This window comes from Lutra lutra, unplaced genomic scaffold (genome assembly GCF_902655055.1).
Source record: "Lutra lutra unplaced genomic scaffold, mLutLut1.2, whole genome shotgun sequence".
Lineage (NCBI taxonomy): Eukaryota > Metazoa > Chordata > Mammalia > Carnivora > Mustelidae > Lutra > Lutra lutra.
The window spans coordinates 272112-289916 of NW_025923841.1; the positions used below are offsets into that span (position 1 = coordinate 272112).

The 17805-nt window shown below is 39.5% G+C and overlaps 1 protein-coding gene across 1 annotated transcript; it reads right to left on the minus strand.

Moving 5' to 3' along the window:
* Positions 1-12099: 12099 nt before the first annotated feature.
* Positions 12100-13626, minus strand: LOC125092682 (peptidyl-prolyl cis-trans isomerase-like 1). The gene has a single exon (XM_047717042.1). The coding sequence runs from the start codon at positions 13611-13613 to the stop codon at positions 13113-13115; it is 501 nt and encodes a 166-aa protein (XP_047572998.1). The 5' UTR covers positions 13614-13626; the 3' UTR covers positions 12100-13112.
* Between the last annotated feature and the right edge of the window lie 4179 nt (positions 13627-17805).

A 17805-nucleotide genomic window follows, 5' to 3' on the forward strand; every position in this document is an offset into this window, starting at 1 on the left:
CAGTCAATGGGGGGGGGGGGGGGAGGGGGGCTCTCATATCTGAAACCGCAAATTGATCCAAAAGCAATCCTGAGGTCCTGCTGGTCAACCTGGACCCCAGAAGGCGTCAAGACCGCTACCAACCGGCTCTTTCCTCACGCTCACTGGGTGCCCCAACACTTGGCCCGCCTCCCCCTTGCTCATCGTCCCGTTGCTGGCATCTCCCTGGGAAAGGGACTGCGAGAGTTGCCACGTCCTATCGCGTTTCTCGGTGTTTCTCACTGCTTCCTAAATCTGTCCCTGCCCTCGTTGAGACCTGGCGACGTCCTTTGCAGGTATGGGCGATGGTAGCAATCCACAGGGAACCATGGAGAACCCATGGCACCCTTTCCGCACTGCCAGGTCCCTATCTCTGGGTCCTGGGAGGCCCTCTCCCCATTACCCCGTGGCCATCCAGTCATTTCCTGCTGGCGGTTGGGCATTGGCACGTGCTGGTTGACCCCTCTGCGTTGCCCCACAACCCTCCTGGGAAATGCGAGGCCCGCCTCCTCCCCAGCAAACCTACTGGTATAACCCTCAGCGGATTGGAGACCTGCAGACACCGCGGCCCCTAAAGGAGATCCTGGGAGAGCTACGAGCCTTCTGGAATGCTGCTTTGAGAACTGCAGCCAAATCCCATGCCTTACTCCAGAGGAACACCATGATGGCGACACCAGGTGGCGCCAGACAACAGGCGCAAAAGTGTGGGCGCTGCTCCGGGTCACAGGTGCGCCAGGGGGCACAGGCCGCAGGCCGCAGGTTGGATCACGTCTGGTCTGGCTGGGGTCCCGCTTCTCAGCGCGAGGAGGGCATAGGGCGCTGGTCGTGGACCAGGATAGCCTGGCTTGGAGTACAGGGCCAGCGGGATCAGCAGGCCTGGCACCGTGCAACTCCAAATACAGAAGGAGGGCTTTGACTTTTTATCCAAGAGGTTTCCTGAGACAGCCTTTGCCTGCCCAGGACAGAGAAAGAGAAGGGGGCGACTCTTGGCGACTCCTGTGCCAGCAGAAAATGTCAAAGTTTCCTGGAGATGCCAGCAGCCCCCATGCCCTACCCCAGCTTCCCAGAGTGACAGCAGTGCTCCTCGATCTCCAGGGTGGACAGAGAAGATTCCACGGGGGCCCGGTGGGCCTGCCTGTGAAGCTGAAACCATGAAAATACTGGGCGAAAACGTGGATGGATCCATTTCAGTGTATGACGTTGGAGTGGACAAGGTCTTAAGAAGCATAAAAATAAGTCCAGAATCCATAAAGGAAAAATAATTGATCAACTTGACCACCTGAGTAAATACAGTTTACCTTTGCATAAACCACAAGGAAAGTCAGCAGACAGTAAATGGGTGCGGGGAGCATTCGGGCATATATGGATGTACTAAGAATATTGATTTCAGCATTCCTTGTTACAGGAACAAAAAGTTGGGAAAAAATAATAGCCATTCAGAGGAGCCAGATGAATCTCTGGTGTGTCCATACAATGCAGTAGTATCCGTGTGTGTTCTGGTTTATGAGCAGTCCAACTCAGTCAGCTGTGACAAGTGACTAGAAACCGGGTGACTTTAAAACAACAGAAATTCATTTCTCCCATTTCTGGAGGCGAGAAGTCCAAGGTCAGGGCACTGGCATGGTTGGGTGAGGGCCCTCTTCTGAGTCGCAGACTTCCCTTATAATCTCATATGGTGGAAAGATCTAGGGAGCTTTATGCAATATCGTTTATTTTTTATACTTTATTTTAATTTCAGTATAGTTAAGTTTCAGGTATAAAATATGTGGTTCAGTAATTCCTTACATCACCCAGTGCTCATCAGGACACGTGTCCTTCTTGGTCCCCATCACCTACTTCAACCACACCCCCCCACCTACCCCTGCTCTCCTCACCATCAGTTTGTTCTCTATAGCTAAGACTCTGTTTCTTCGTTTGTCTCTCTCTCTCCCCCACTTTGCTCATTTGTTCTGTTTCCTAAATTCTACATGAGTAAATCATATAGTATTTGTCTTTCTCTGACTTATTTCACTTAGCATTATATTCTCTAGTTGTAGCCATGTCACTGTGAATGGCAAGATTTCATTTTTGTGGTTGAATAATATCCCAATGTACATATATATGTCCCATCTTCTTATCTATTTCTCTCTCGACGGACACTTGGGTTTCATTCATCGTTTGGCACTGTAAATTTTAAAGAATACTACAGTAATCACAGGGATGTGTGTGTCGCTTTGAATTAGTGTTTTTGTATTGTTTGGGTAAATACCCAAATAGTGTGATTCCTAGATCAGAGGGTAGCTCTATTTTTAAATTTTTGAGGAAACTACATATTGTTTTCCAGAGTGGCTGCACCAATTTTCATCCCCCCCAACAGTTCAGGAGGGCTCCCCTTTCTCCCCATCCTCACCCAACACTTGTTTCTTGTGTTGCTGATTTCAGCCATTCTGATGCATGTGAAGTGGTATCTCACTGTTTTGCTTTGCATTTCCTTGATAATGAGTGACAGTGAGCATCTTTTCATGTGTCTGAGTCCATCTGCATGTCTTCTCTTGGAGAAATGTCTGTTCATGTCTTCTGCCCACTTTTTAATTGGATTATTTGTTTTTTTGGGTGTTGACTTGTATCAGTTCTTTATAGAGTTTGAATGCTAACCCTTTATCAGATTTGTCTTTTACAAATATCTTCTCGCATTCAGTAGGTTGCCTTTTAGTTTTGATGATTCCTTCCACATGCAGAAGCTTTTCATTCTGATGATGTCCCAATACTCTACTTTTGTTTTTGTTTCTCCTGCTTCAGGAGACATATCTAGAAAGAAGTTCCTATGGCCGACGTCAAAGAAGTTACTGCCTGTGCTCTCTTACAGGATTTTTATGGTCTCAGGTCTCACATTTTGGTCTTTAATCCATTTTGAGTTTACTTTTGTGTATGGTGTATGGAAATGGTCCAGTTTCATTCTTCTGCCTGTAGCAGTCCAGTTTTCCCAATACCATTTGTTGAAGAGACTGTCTTTTTCCTCTTGGGCGTTCTTTTCTTCTCTGTCAAAGATTAACAGAACATGTAGTTGTAGGTGTAATTCTGGGTTTTCTATTCTGTTCTATTGGTCTATGTGTCTGTTTTTGTGCCAGGACCAGACTGTTTTGGTTTCTACAGCTTTCTTCTATAACTTGAAGTCTAGATCCAGGGTCTCTGTTTAAAAAGCACTCATGCTACCCACAACTTGTACAAACATGAACTCCAAATATATCACATACATAAAGGTAAAAGGTAAAACTATACAACTTCAAAGAAAAAATTATAATAAAAATATGTGGACTCTGGGGCTAAGCAAAGAGATTTTAGAATTGACAAAGTGTGATTTATATAAAGGAATGCATCAGCTGGAAATCACCAAACTTAAAAATCCAGGCTCTGTGAAAGGGACACTTGAGAGCCTGAAACCAAGACTGAGAAAATATACATGATTTTATATATATATATATATATATATATATATATATATATATATGTAAACTCTATCAGTTTCCATGATAGCCTTGAAATACATGATTTTATCTCTCTCTCTCTATATATATATATATATAAATAGAAAGAGAGCAGAATCAGAGCACATATATACATATATATATAATCATATGTATATATAATCAAATCAAATCAAATAATTTAAGAACTCAATAGCATCAATAGAAAGTTGGGGCTATAGCTAAAGTTCTTTCCTTGCATTACAATGTCATGTACCTTTAATTGTTTTGAACCAAATAATACTTTCTTCAATATAAAAAATTCCAAGAGTCTTATTTACCTTCTAGTAAAGTACCTTCTAGTAAAGTAGTCATTTATCTTGAATTGTTCAATGGTAAAATGAGATATTCTATAGAAAGTACAGATGGATGAATGATAAGTACTAGGGTGAATGGAAAACATCTCAAGGCAAAAATGCAGAAGCCACACATAATAGAATAGGATGTTTATGGAACATAATCAATGACGTTGTCTTGAATTCTGTGTCTGAAAGAGAAATGTTCTTAGTAGAGGTTTCAACTAGAGACCATATATTGTCTACAGTCACTGCTAAACTTTCCATGGATGAGGACTCAGATTTAAATTTGATTAAATCAGATTTCACCCTTTAGTTAATTCTGACCCATACAGTATCATAAATGCAAAGCCTTCAAGTACTTTCTAAGAATACTCTTTGAACTATTATTTTTTAAGGATTTATTTATTTATTTATTTGACAGAGAGAGAGAGAGATCACAAGTAGACGGAGAGGCAGGCAGAGAGAGAGAGAGAGAGAGAGAGAGAGGGAAGCAGGCTCCCTGCTGAGCAGAGAGCCCGATGCGGGACTCGATCCCAGGACCCTAAGATCATGACCTGAGCCGAAGGCAGCGGCTTAACCCACTGAGCCACCCAGGCGCCCTGAACTATTATTTTTTACTTTTAACCTATTATCCCAAATTTATTGCTTTCTGTGTCTCAATATGACCACACATATGTAGATCAGAGATTCCCTTTCTATGTAAATGTATGTACATATGTATATGCGATCATACATAACACATATCATTAATTTACTATACTGTGTATTGTACTAAAATGGTTCTTGCTTTAAGGAGTAGCAAAGTAACCCAGCATACCTCAAAACAAGAAATTGAAAGAAAGAAAGAAAGAAAGAAAGAAAGAAAGCTAAACAGCAATCCCACCTTGCAAAATTAAAAAAAAAAAAAATTAAGCAATGGACGGTGTATTTGGAAAAACAAAGGCAATTTAGGAGTATTTTTTATACCTCAAAACTACAGGTAGAGCAAAAACAGTCATGATTAACTCCTTTAGCCCACTGGAGCCAATTTAGCTTACATGAGACAATTGTTAAATTCTCAGAAATTTGGACAGCCATTATTAAAAAGTAAATTGAAGCTTACAATTGAATAAGATATTAAAAACAAAGGTGATAGAAACTAAAAATTCATAAAATCCTAGTTATTTTGCTACATTTTACTATTATCAATGTGTTTGAGGTGGTTTAAGTCAATTATTATACCAGCCCCGGGGAAACACTCTATAATCATGTGTCACTTAACATCTCTTGGCAACACCTCTTTCACTGCTTTTAGTTGGTGCCTTAAAATCGACCATAGTGGAAATACTTAAGCCACAGAAATCAACTAAAGCTGCAATGCAAGGTGTTTTATCCCCCTCCATCCCAAAGGCAGCTGCTGCTAAACATTTAAAAGCACACCACTGATACTCTGAACAGGGATGAATGCAGCTTCATGGTTCACAACACAACCTCTGAATCTGAACGTGTCCATTAATATCTGTGTGCTCTTGCACATTGTTCTTAAATAAGTAGTGACCTAGTCTCTTCGTCTGCAAAATGGTTTATAAATCTTTTGAAGCACTTAACACTGTGTCTGGATTGGAAGTTTAAGTGACCAGTAAATGCTAACTGTAATCACTATCAACCACAAGATGGAGCAATGAACCACAGAAAGGGCCAGCAGAAAGGGTCTTATTCATGAGAACTGGTAAAATAGACAAATTAGGTTTTTTCATAATTTACAGAGTTCTTTATATAGAATTGTATGCCTGAGGAGCCAGAGTATAGGGAGAAATCAATTGCATTCTCTGAAAAACCTACAAAGAATAGGGTTTTTATACTTGTATAAAAACATATATGCTTTCCTAATATTTATTTTTTTATTTATAGGTTATTTTTAACTTTTAATTTTAATTCATAGGGTTCTTTAACTTTTAAACTTTTTTAAACTTTATAAACAGCATAAATCATCTAAATATATATGTGTATATATATATGTATATGTATATATGTATATATAGTAGTAATTTAACCAAATATCCATCATGATCCAGTAGAAAGGTTCTGACTCCAGGGCTTTGCAGAACTAACATTTTTATATTGATTCTGTTTTAATTTCCTGCATCTAGCAGAGAAAACCATCTATCTACCATGGATGGCCTCCACTTTCCTCAACTTTACGTTGAAGTTATTTTATAAGGTTAGATTAGTGGCTGAACTTGACTCCATCTTATTTTAAATTTTTGATTTATTCATTTGAGAGAGAGAGAGAGAGAGAGCACAAGTTGGGGAAGTCAGTGAGAGAGGGAGAAGCAGATTTTTTACTCTGTTTAGCCCTTAGAGACGAGTTTCAGTTTGACTATACTTTTTCTTTAATTCTAGTGTACTATGGTATTCTCTACTGCTTATTTTCACTCTCAATTTGTTTTATTCTCTCCTTTTAGAGTTCCCTTTTTAATTTTATTATTTTTTAATTAACATATAGTGTATTATTTGCTTCAGGGGTACGGTCTGTGAATCCTAAGGTTCAAGATGGTGACTTCGAAAGATCCTGAACTCACCTCCTTCCCCATACACTGAGTCTATATATGAAACAATTTCGGGGGAGGTGGGTTTAAAGGGAAAGTAAAAAAAGAAAAAGAAAAGAAAAAGAAAAACAAAGGAAAGAAAAGAAAGCCTAAAATCTGGCTGAGTAATATGAACACACCAGGTTAATGAGAAGAAAACCACATCAAACAGGGTGGGAGAGGCTGGGTCAAAATCCCCTAAACCCCCGCACAGGCAGCCACCTGCAATCAGGAAGGAGCTCAACACCCAAACTTCCCGGAGTATCGAGGGGTTTGAACCCCACACTGGGCACCCCAGCTTTTAAAGCCTGCACCTGAGAGGCAAACCCCCAAACATCTAGCTTTGAAAAACAATGGGGCTTCTGTCTAAGAGAACACAAGACTGCGGTGATCTAAGAAATGGGTCTTAAAGAGCTCTACCCAGGGACGCCTGGCGGTGGAGTGGGTTGAGCAGGAGACTCTTTAGTTTTGGCTCAGGTCTGGATGGAGCTCGCTTTTGCCGCAGCTTAGGACCAGTTTGCTTAAGATTCTCTTCCTCTCCCTCTGCCCCTCCCATTCTTGCTCTCTCTCCCTCCAATAAATAAATCTAAAAAAAAAAAAAAAAAAAAAGACCTCTCAGTCAGACTTACCCACCCAACTTCCTGTGAAAGAGGCTCCTTTGCTTAAAGGAAAGCATTGGCCTGTGGGGTCGCCTAATCCAGCACAAAGGCCGAGGCCTGCAAGAGTACTCCAGGGAAGGAAGCTGGTGAGGGCCAATTTTCCAGTTTTGCTCTCCTCCTCTGCCTTGATCTAGGTGGTGAGTGCCATTTTTTTTTTTTTTAAGACCTTTTTTCTCTGTCTCTCTCTCTCTCTTTTTGGGGCAGGTGGCATCTTTGCTTTCCCGCCTCAGGGTCACCATAGCCGGTGGGCGCCATCTTCCTGCTCTCACTGGGCTGTGCGCTGGAGCCCCCGTAGGTCCTGGAAGAGACTTTCCGCATGTGTTTGGCGCCTGGATTTTTATGGCTGCTGCCAAAGGGAACCTCCTTGCTCCCCTGGTTCTGGTTGACTGGGAGGGGCTTGGGTCCCACGGGATTATGACAATCACCAAGACAGCTCTTGGCAATTTAACCACCCTCAGGCTGCTGCCGAGCGCATGGACTAAACCACACCTGTTTCTCTGTAAAAGGGCCTGATTGGCTGCCCTGGAGCTTCGGCCTGAGGGACGGCTTCCTGCTCTGCACACACAGCTCCTGGTCTGGGGAGCTGCTCTCAAGCAATGTGGAACAGCCATTCATGCATCCTGCAGCATCCTGCTGTATCTCCTGAAAAGAGCGTATCCACTTGTCTGAGCCCTCCAGAAGACCACCGCCAAACCAAAATGCCACCGCCATCCAGAAAATACGTCCAGAGCACCTGGCTCTGCAGGCCAGGAAGACTGAGGCTGGTGGTCCCACCAGAATGCATAGATTTGCATACTTTTTTTTGTTTTTTTTAGAGATTTATTTGTTAGAGACAGAAAGGAGAGAGGGCATAAGCAAGGGAGGCAGCAGGTAGAGGGAGAAGCAGCCATCCTCCCTGAGCAAGAAGTGGGACGTTGGACTCTAGCCCAGGATCCCAGGATAATGACCCGAGTGGTAGGCAGCCAATGAAGGAGGGAGCCACCCAGGTGTCCCAGATTTGCATACTTTAGAAACCATTGTCTGAGGGTCAGGCTTCCAATCAGTCTGAGTCTGGGTTCTGGACATCCTCCCTTTTGTGGCACTAACAGGTCTTGGCATGCTTTCAACTGCTGGGAGCTATGAAAACAATATAATAGATGGCTTGGACAATCACAGAGGTGTGAGAGTCAACCAAGAGCTGGGGCAGGGTTGAAGGACAAGTTTCATCTCAAGGCCATTCCTTCAGGACTGGGAGAAGTGGTGATTTCATCTAATGCGTGGAAACCAACAGAGCCAAGTAAATTGAAGAAGCAGGAACATGTTTCAAACAAAAGAACAAGGTAAGACTTCAGAGTGGCTCTTGAATAAGCATTATAATTTCCTTGTCTACCTTTCATATTCTTAGCTTTACTTTCTAGACATTTTTATTGTTAAAAAAAAACAAATAGAAAAGGTTGAAAAAAGAACCTCATGTCCTTGGTTTGGTTTTGTGTGTGTGTGTTTGTGTGTGTTACGAGTTCTGTTTGTTTGTTTTCCTTCTATCACCTACTTGTGCATCTTTAAACAATATAGCCTAGCTTTTCCTCTTTTGGAACTTTTACATAAAAAGGAATAAACTGAATCCATTATTTGTTTTTTTTTTCCTCTATACATTGTATAATATGTTAAATTCAATCGTATTGTTGTATGTGCCTGCCATTTGTTCATTTTTATTGTTTTACAGTCTACCATTTTATAGTATACCAAAATGTACTGTCGACTGGCATCTAGTAGTTTCCAGTTGGAGATGACAAACAATGCTGCCATAAACTTCCTGGTTCATGCATCTTCATGCACATGAGACTTCACCGGTCTAGTCCATAGTTCTCAAATTCTTGCATGTATCAGAATCATCTATATAAGTTTTAGTCAAATAGATTGCTGGTCACACAGGTGACCATATACAGTTTATCCTTTTCTTACTCTATATTTGTTTCTTTTGTCAACTCTCTCGTGGATTTATTTTGCTCAACTTTTTTCTAAGGTCCTGAGACAAATTCTCTGCTAATCAATTTTTTTTTTAAGATTTTATTTATTTATTTGACAGACAGAGATCACAAGTAGACAGAGAGGCAGGCAGAGAAAGAAGGGGGAAAGCAGGCTCCCTGTGAGCAGAGAGGCTGATGTGGGACTCAATCCCAGGACCCTGGGATCATGACCTGAGCCGAAAGCAGAGGCTTAACCCACTGAGCCACCCAGGCGCCCCTCTGCTAATCAATTTTTAACCATTCTTCTCTTTAGTGTGCATTTTAGGCTGTAGGTTTCTCTGTATTGCTTTAACTGCTCAAACAATTTTGAGTAGTTTCTATTATCTTTGACTTCAAGGTATTTTCTACTTCCCATTAACATTTATTTCTAGATACACTGAGTTTTGTGCTTGTTTGTTTGGTTTTTAAACCTTTTAATTTTGAAATAACTATAAATTTACAGAAAGTTGCAAAGATAGCAGAGAGGTATAATTGTCACCCAAATTTTCTTAGTTTTTATATCTAATGTAACTTAAGTATCCTATGAAAACCAGGAAACTGATATTGATACAATATGTTTGATTAGTCCTGTGCCCTTTTTTGATCTCGTATGTAGATTGGTTTAACCATCACTGCAATCAAACTACAGAATAGTCCTTCACAGCAAAGATCTTCCTGCTGCCACTCCTTTATAGGCTAACCCGCCACTCATGCTCCACAACTACTGATCTGTTTTCAATCTCTACAATTGTGTCTTTGGTAGTGTTACAAATAGGGAATCTTATGATATGTGGGCTTTAGAACTTTTTTTTTTCCTCAGCATAATGTCCTGAGATCCATCCAGGTTGCTGCATGTATCAATAGTCCATTCCTTTGTATTGCTGATTATATCCCCTGGTATGGATGAACTACAGTTTATTTACCCACTAATATGTCAGGAGACTGTATCCTAAAGGGTTTGGGTATTGTGATCTGAGACTCTGCCTTCTATTTCAGTCTTTTGTTTAGCAGACACCTCCTGATAGTACAGTTAAGGGAAAGGTGGAAAAGATATCCCGGATTCTCACTTATTTTCCTTTCAGGCTCTTGGGGGAAAGGATACGGAGGTGGAAGTTCAGGATCCCCTTGAGGCCTCTGGTTGCATTACCCTGGCTGGGAAAGGTGCCTTATTATTGTTTCCACATGATCTCCACTGACACCCTTGTGCGTGTGGGTTTGGAGCAGAGGAGGGTTTCTCACCTTCAGGCTGGGATGAAAGTTTTGCTTTTCCACTGGGTCCTTTGTAATTGTCTTGAAGGGAGGAGAAGAATCATATTACAGTGGGATAATAGTAAAAGTCTAGGCTCCCACTTGGTCATGATCTTGGGGTCATTGGATCGAGCCCTGCATAAGGCTCTGTACTCAGTGTGCAGTCTGCTCGTCCCTCTCCCTCTGCCCCTCACCTACCCTACTGTCTCTCTATCTCTAAAATAAATAAATCTTTTAAAGAAACTGAATTTAAAAAAACACATACATATATATATAAATAAATCAAAACATGCATAAGTTCTATATGCTGAAAACTAAAAAAAAGTGATAAAAGAAATAAATGAGCCTTATCATGTTCATTAATCAGTAACTCATTAAAGATGCAAATTCTCTCCCAAATATTCTGTAGATTGAATACAGTTCCTATCAAAATCCAAACAGGATTTTTTTCCCCCAGTTATAAACCAACCAGTTCTAAAATTTATAAAGAAAAGCAAAGGAACTAGAATGACTAAAAGAATTATGAAAGACAAGAATAAAGTTGGAGGGGGGTACCTGGGTGGCTCAGTCATTGGGCATTTGCCTTCAGGTCAGGTCATTGTCCCAGTGTCCGGGGATCAAGCCCCACATGGGGTTTCCTGCTCAGTGGAAGGACTGCTTCTCCCTCTCCCACTCCCCCTGCTTATGTTCCCTCTCTGGCAGTGTTTCTCTCAGTCAAATAAATAAATAAGTAAATAAATAAATAAATAAATCTTAATTTAAAAAAGAATATAGTTGGAGGAGTTACACTGGCAATTTTAAGAATTACTACAAAACTATAGTAATTAAGTTAGTATGGTATTGGTGAAAGGATAGACATATAAATAAGAAAAACAGAACTGAGATATCACCTCACACCGGTCAGAATGGCTAAAATTAACAAGTCAGGAAATGACAGATGCTGGTGAGGATGCTGAGAAAGGGGAACCCTCTACACTGTTGGTGGGAATGCAAGCTGGTGCAACCACTCTGGAAAACAGCATGGAGGTTCCTCAAAATGTTGAAAATAGAACTACCCTATGACCCAGCAATTGCACTGCTGGGTATTTACCCTAAAGATACAAACGTAGTGATCCGAAGGGGCACGTGCACCTGAATGTTTATAGCAGCAATGTCTACAATAGCCAAACTATGGAAAGAACCTAGATGTCCATCTACAGACGAATGGATAAAGAAGATGTGGTATATATACACAATGGAATACTATGCAGCCATCAAAAGAAATGAAATCTTGCCATTTGCGACGACGTGGATGGAACTAGAGGGTATCATGCTTAGCGAAATAAGTCAATCGGAGAAAGACAACTATCACATGATCTCCCTGATATGAGGGAGAAGAGATGCAACATGGGGGGTTAAGGGGGTAGGAGAAGAGTAAATGAAACAAGATGGGATTGGGAGGGAGACAAACCATAAGTGACTCTTAATCTCACAAAACAAACTGAGGGTTGATGGGGGGAGGATGAGGGGGAGGGGGGTTGGGAGGGGGGTGGGATTATGGACACTGGGGAGGGTATGTGCTATGGTGAGTGCTGTGAAGTGTGTAAACCTGGTGATTCACAGACTTGTACCCCTGGGGATTAAAATATATTATATGTTTATAAAAAATAAAATTAATTAAAAAAAAGAAAAAAAAAACAAACACATGCAAAATACTTACTGTATCTGAAATTCTCACATGATACTAATAAATAAAATTTCCATTAATTACTCAGAAAAAAAAAAAAAGAAAAACAGAACTGAGATTCCAGAAATAGATCCAAATAAATATGACCAATTGATTTTTTTTTTTCAACCATCAATGGCATTTTATTTGGGAAGTTTCTATGTATTCCATAGACATTCACTTCCTTTCTCTTACCACTCTCCCCACTCGTAAAAAAAAAAAAAAAAAAAAAAAAAAAAAAATCATAAAGACTTAAAAAAGTTAACATAAAAAATCTCTTATCTAGTTTCTCTAGTCTTAGGTTAAAAAATCTTCAGTGGGGCCTCCCCTTTATGACAATACTGCTTTTTAAGGAGAATTCATAGTCTGTCCTTAAGCTCGCTACAGATTTCTACTCCTTCCTAGGGAAAAAGTGGTCAATGTTTCTGCTGCCTTTTAATAAATTCCTTTCTTGATTATTACACATTATCATTCCCCACTTGACACCTTCTTAGAAACTTGATTGTTGGATGCATTTTTCATTTGGCAAAAATTCAATGTGGCTTTGCGTGGGATGTCTCAGTGTCAGAAACAGCAGTGTTGACGTTCTGGTTTTGAGAGGGAAAATATATATAGAGATGCATACATTCCCGGAAGAACAAATGTAGGAGACTGAAATAGGGTGTGCACAGAGTTAAGAAGGCTGATAGACACTACTTGGTTTTGAATTCTGTGGCTGTCAGCCACCAAAGCCTGCGGTGTAGGCCAGAATAGAAATCCCTGCAGGAAGAGGTTTGGTTCGGGACTATGGAATGACAGAGTCGGCTTCCTCTTGTTCCAAGTGCATCAGCACAGACACGCGTGAGGAGGAGCAGTATATGCTCATTTACAATGAGCGGTTCACTGTAAGTGATCACTTATGAGCATTTCTGCAAACCCTCTGTCAAACCTAGGCACTGGGGAAAGAGAAAAGAAGCATCCTCTTAAAATATACTTCCAGCTCTAACTCACCCAAGACCCCAGGTCTCCTTAGCTCTGTGATTCGCAAGGCCAAAATGAAGTTTAAGTACATGTCACTCTAGGTCATCCAGAAGCTGGTTCACTGGGGCCATCCCGGAAGATCCAGGGGTGCCCTCAAGAGCAGCAAGCCTACCCAGAAGGGTACGCCTTAACGATCTTCACATCGTCCACAGGGCGGTCCTGGGAGTTTGTTTCCACCATTCCTACTCGATTCACCATTCCTATACCTTGGCAGACGCGGCCAAAAATGGTGTGCTTGCCATCAAGCCACTGGGTAGGGGCAAGCGTCATGAAAAACTGGCTGCCGTTGGTGTCTGGCCCTGCATTGGCCATGGCGAGGATTCCAGCCCCCGTGAATTTCAAGTCTGGGTGAAGTTCATCCTCAAACTGCTTGCCATAGATAGATGCACCACCTCGACCTGTTCCTGTTGGGTCACCTCCCTGGATCATGAAGTCTTTGATGATCCTGTGGAACTTCGTGCCATTGTAGTAACCTCGACGTGCCAACTCAGCAAAATTCTTACAGGTCTTCGGAGCATGCTTCCAGTACAACTCCAGCACAATGATCCCCATGCTGGTCTCCAAGTATACGTTGGGAGGCTGCCAGGAGTCTGGGGGGATCGCCGCCATAGCGCAGCCGACGGAATCTTCTGACCAATTGATTTTTGACAAAGGTGCAAGAGCAATTGAAGGAATAAAGACTAGACTTTTCCACAAATAGTGTTGGGACAACTAGAGATTCATAGGCAAAAGAAATGAACCTTGTTCTAAATTTAATATCTTATACTGAAATTGCTCAAAATGAATCATATATAAATGTAAAATATCTAAAACTTTTAGAAAGATAACGGAAAAAAATCTGTATATTAGGTTTAGACATAATAATAAAAAATAAAATAAAATAAAATAAAAACCCAAACCTCCATAAAAGACATTGCTGAGAGGTTGAAATGTTTAGCCACAGAATGGAAGAAAATATTTTTATATCACATACCCACAAATAACTGGTGTACAGAGTATATTTAAAGGAAGCTCAAAACTCAAAAATAAGAAAACACATTCCAGTTTAAAAATTAGCAAAAGACATGAATACCCACTTCACCAAAGAGATAAAGATTAACAAAAAGGATAGTCAACATTGATAGCCACTAAGGAAATACAAAATGAAACATGCTGAGATGCTACTACACAACTATTAGACGGCTTAAATTTGTATGTATGTATGTATGTATGTATGTGTGTGTGTGTGTGTGTGTGTGTGTGTTTCCATGTATGTGTTTAAATGTTCACAGTGTGACAGTATACACAGCAACTGGAACTTCCACAACACTGCTGGTGGGAATACACAATGGCACAGCCTTTTTGCAAAAGGTTTGGTAGAATGGTAAACATAAACTTACTTGTGACCCAACAACCCCATTCCCCTCCCCACTTTTTTTTTTTTTTTTTTTGTGAAAGAGAGCATGTGTGTGTGTGTGTGCTCAGGCACATGTAAGCAAAGGGAGGAGCAGAGAGAAATGGAGAGAGAGAATCTCAAGCAGGCTCCATGTCCAGGGCAGAGTCTCACACAATCTCAGGACCCTAAGATCATAACCTGAGCCAAAATCAAGACATGGAGGCTTAATCAACTGAGCCTCCAGCAATCTCATGCCCGAGTGTCTATTCTAGAGAAATGAAAATGTCCGTTTATGCATTAACTTGAACACAAATATGCATAGTGGTTTTATTGATAACTGACAAAAGATATCAACAACCCAAATGTCCTTCAAGGAATGGATGAATTGTGGTTTGTTTATCCATGCAGTGGAACACTATTCAACAAGAAAAAGGAGTAAGCTTTTGAAGTATGCAAGACTTGGAATGTATCTCAAATTGTTAACACTGAATAAAAGAAGTCAGTGTCAAAAGGTGTGATTCTAATATTATAGCATGATTGAAAAGTCATATCTATTGAGATACAGAAGCAATCGGTGATTGCTAGGGACTATGAAAAGTATGATGATCTTACCTTAAATATATGATAGTTATCTTAAATATATGATACCTTAAATATATGATAGTTCCAGAGGGATTTTTAGGGGGTGAGTCAACTTTTATGTAACTGATTAGGATGGTGCTGACATGAATCCAGTCGTGTTAAAATGCATAGAACTCTACACCAAGGAGGGGAAAAAAAAAAGTTTTACTCAAGGTGAAAAAAGCAAGATGATTTTTAAGTATAATTAAAATGTTTATTTTTCAAATCTGAAATATATTGTGATTTTTTAGTTATCTGTTCTTCTGACATAATTGAATTGTGATCAGAGAATATATTTTATAATGAAACCCATTCATTAGAATTGATGGAGAATTGCTTTACAGCCCGGATGTTATCAATAGTTCCAAATACTCTGTGTATATTGATAGAATGTCTATCTATAAATGTTTAATTCAACAATATATGACTTTCATTAGAGAAGTTTTTGAAACTATGTTAATCAATGTCCTTGTTAATTCTGTTGCTGTTTCCTCTTCTGTTACTGAGGGGGATAATATATTCTTTTTCTTTTCATATTTTATGCAATGTTATTAAGTGGCATACAAAGTTAAAATGGTATAGCTACTTGGCAATTGACTTTTTTCATTAGAAAACAATTCTTTTTTATCTCTGGTAGACTTGTTGTTTCTTATTTTGTTTTAAAGCCTTTTCTGGTTTGCTGTTAATATATCTGTACTAGTATTGTTTTATTAATGTTTGCATGATATATTTGTTCTGTCCTTTACTTTCAGCCATTCTGTTTTAAAACATAAATAGCATATGAGTTTTATTTCCAAGCTGTTTATCTTCTCATTTAACTGAAGAGTTTAAGCTTTTGCATTCAATAAATTTTCTAATATACTTAAACTTAGATCTGCCTATTTGTTTTTTTGTGTTAGCATATCTGTTCTAGTTTGTTTTTCTCTTAATTTTTAACACTTATGGTTGATTGTTATTCTATTTTTCTTCTCTTGTTTGGAATTTCTATAGTCTTTATTGTTTTAGGATTACTCTTGAAATTATAACATAATAATTATCAAATGTAATTATCCAATGTCGTTAGTGTCTCTTCAGGTTTCTCTAACAAAATAATAATAGGTAGCTTATGAACAACAGAAATTAATGTCTCACAGTTCTGGAGGCTGGAAATCTAAAATCTGGGTGTCAATGCAGTCAGATCATATGTCTGGTGAGAGCCTGCTTCCTGATTGATTCATGGCTGACAGTCTTCTTGAAGTAACCTCACATGGTAGAAGGAGCAAAGGAAATTTTTCTTGGTCTCTTTTATAAGGTCACAAACCTACCCATGAGGACTCTGCCCTCATGATCTAATCACCTTCCAAAGGCCCTACTTCCTAATACCATTGCATTTGGCATTAGGTTTCCACATATGAATTCTGGGGGACACAAATAGGCCTTCCTAATACTGTTGCATTGGGCATTAGGTTTCAACATATGAATTTTGGGGGACACAAATATGCAGGCCACAGCACTTATATTATTTAACCTAGCATCTTACTATTAATATTTTTTCAGGAGTAACCACAAATATATAACAAAGTCTTCATCACAGTGCTATTCAATAGTGTAAAAAATTAAAAAAAATTAAATATCTGGTATCAGGTGGTTAGTTAAATAAAACTTTACAATGAAATAACATTCTGCCATTTAAACTTGTATTTTAATTTTTATTTCTTTACTTTTTAAGACTTTCAAATTTATTTTGGAGAGAGAGAACATGCACTGGCACACACATGGACAGGGGTAGGAGCAGCAAGATGGGGAGCCCAAAGCAGGTCTTAATCTCATGACCCTGAGATCATGACTTACGCTGAAAATAAGAGTAAAATGCTTAACTGACTGAGCCACCAAGGCACCCCAAAATTGTATTTGTAAATGATAAATAATAAAATAACTGTTATCATAATAAAACATTAACAAAAAAGGAAAGGAAAAATCCAGCTTAATTTCAATGCATGTAGATGCCTACATGTGTATGCATATGCATACAGGAATGTCCATAGATGAATATACACATGCATTTGATACATGAAGATCATAGGAAAAATATTACTACTAATAACTATCACATTGTGGGGAAGTTAAGAGCGATACAGTTTTTTTTTTTCCATTTGACCAATATTTTATATATTTTCTAAGAGAATACACTTTTGTAATAACAGAAACAGTCATAAAATACTATTAGGAAATACAGAGCACAGAAGAGTGTTAGCAGTAAAAGTGTAAGTGAAAAAATGTTAATTCTGTCTCCACTATGATTACAGCAATCTAGATTCTGCATATGCATATGAAAAATACATTTCTGAAGAATGCAGAAAAAATGAAATTAATTTTGTGTGATTTTTAATTGCTTCCATTTTTCAATTTTTTATTATTTTTTTTAAATTTTTTTAGATTTTATTTATTATTTGACAGAGAGAGGGACAGCAAGAGAGGGAACACAAGCAGGGGGAGTGGAAAGGGAGAAGCAGGCTTCCCACTGAGCAGGGAGCCTTACGTGGGGCTCGATCCCAGGACCCTGAGATCATGACCTGAGCTGAAGGCAGATGCTTAACAACTCAGCCACCGAGGTGCCCCGCTTCCATTTTTTAAACAGAAACAATTGCCTTTCCTTAAAATATAAAATAAAGCACAGACTTCACTGACAAGAGACTATGATGACAGCCCAAGCACCAGAAGGGGACATTGTATATAGATCCAGTATAATCCAACTTCAAATACAGAGTTTCTCACTGCCCACATCCAGTCCTGTCTGTCAGATACAAACTGTTATTGTTATCATTA